The 1,862-nt window shown below is 36.9% G+C and overlaps 1 protein-coding gene across 1 annotated transcript in view; it reads left to right on the plus strand.

Annotated features, from left to right (window-relative positions):
• LOC109858934 overlaps positions 1–1,862 on the plus strand; it is a 9,121-nt gene that overhangs the window by 4,206 nt on the left and 3,053 nt on the right. The window contains exon 5 of the mRNA XM_020436658.1: positions 537–1,841. Within this exon, the coding sequence (XP_020292247.1) occupies positions 537–1,841 (1,305 nt within the window). The remainder of the gene's footprint in view (positions 1–536; positions 1,842–1,862) is intronic.

Raw genomic sequence — 1,862 nt, forward strand, 5'->3', positions numbered from 1 at the left:
TTAAGTTAATAAAAAAAAATAATTAACAAGTTAAAAGTTAAATTTTTTTTTATGATTTTTTAGTGTTTTAGTCTTACAAATAATTACAAACATTTGCAGTGTTTTTAATCTTACATATAATGGAAAAAATTAATGTACACTTTATTTAGAAATATACTTTGTATATTTTATTATAAATTATATTGCGTTGGATTTTACGACCAGCTTTTATTGGCTCAATTCTCGAACACGTACGAATTTATTCGCATATAAAACGAATCATTCTTGAGCTTTGTGATCGGTCGAATTTTTCGGCCTATAAACATGTAAAATTAATTACGATCATACGACGAAATATGTTCCGTTTTTTATGCAAACAAATAAAAAATCTTATGGCTANAGTAGATTCAAGAGAGTTGAAATAAAAAGTTACTATAGTTACCGATAAGATATAACTAAATAAAGTTAAAAGATAAGAGTCTAAAAATGTAACTAAGATAAAGTTAAAATTATTTAACTTTTTAACTTTTTAACTTAACTTTTATCTTTTTAACTAGACACTACCCAACCTTGCCAGTTTCCAATCAACAGTCATCATCGAACAATACAAATACTTCAAGTAAAATGACGAAGGAACAACGAACCGTTTTTTCCAAGGAACAACAAAAGGACGTAACGTCAAAAACGAACAAACATAAAGAATCGATCAGATCGAAAGAACTGGAGAAGTTGGAACAGGCTAAAAGAATGCAACAAATCGAGGAGAAGACCAGAGAGATCTACAACAGCCTGCACGCGGAGGTTGTGCGTGAATTTTGCTCCGCCATCGCGAAGGAGAGCATCGACAAGATAGAAATGTACGACACGTTGAGCAGAAAAATTCTATCCGACATGATCGACGAAGTTACTTTCGAAATGTGCGACGTGGAATTGAGCGGCGAAATTAAGCATCAACAATTGCAAGCGATTGCTTTGAGAATTCTGAACAAAAAGATCGGCAAATGTTTCAACGCTTGGAAGCGATACGTGTCGAGAAAGAAACGACAGAGAAAAGCGTTGGAAGACACGCCTGTTTATTTGCAGAAACAATCTGTGGAGGAATGCGCGCGTATGTTGTATTCCAAAGAACAGGAATTGGTGATAAGAAATATGCGACGAAAACGAATCAAGATTGAGAACGACGCAACAACGACGATTGGCGATGAAAAATTGGCGCCAATTGAGATCATTGTTTACGCCGGTATCAAAGAGAATCTACGACTGTTGGATATTAATTTTCTGCCCAAGATATTCTGGAAACTCGCGATCTCTTGGCCAGATCTGGCCAACAGACCAATTTTGTGGCATTATAAAAAAACGATGAACCAATACCTTTATCCCGACGACTTTACCATGGATCCTATTCTCAAGGTTCATCGACCCAACTGTTACGAGACTTTGTTTATTTGCTTGAGACACTTCGAAGGTTTCATCAGCGAACGTCATTTGATCGGCGCGGACGCGCTTTTTTTTATCGCCGACGCGTCCGAAAACTATCAGTTTGTCGCCAAACGTTTGATGAGAACCGTGTTGTCCAGGCACAAACTGGTATCCATGCCTCTTGCTTTTATCGTCCTGGGCAATGGCGATTTGAAAGATCACAATGAGAACATCGTCTCGGATCTGGAATCTCTCTTGGAATCTGGTTACGTGTCGGAGTACACCATTATGTACGAGAAGAATTTGTCTAAAAAAGTTATCTTAAACCTGACGCAGAGTACAATCTTGTGGTTGGCGGTTAACAAATCGCCGCCAAATCCGCTCGAAATGGATTATCTTTATAACGTTTACGACATTTGTTTGTCGAAGGAATTGTGGCTTAGGTGAGATTCCTTCTATTTTTT

The sequence above is a fragment of the Pseudomyrmex gracilis genome, unplaced genomic scaffold (genome assembly GCF_002006095.1).
Source record: "Pseudomyrmex gracilis isolate BER0280 unplaced genomic scaffold, ASM200609v1 scaffold_230, whole genome shotgun sequence".
Lineage (NCBI taxonomy): Eukaryota > Metazoa > Arthropoda > Insecta > Hymenoptera > Formicidae > Pseudomyrmex > Pseudomyrmex gracilis.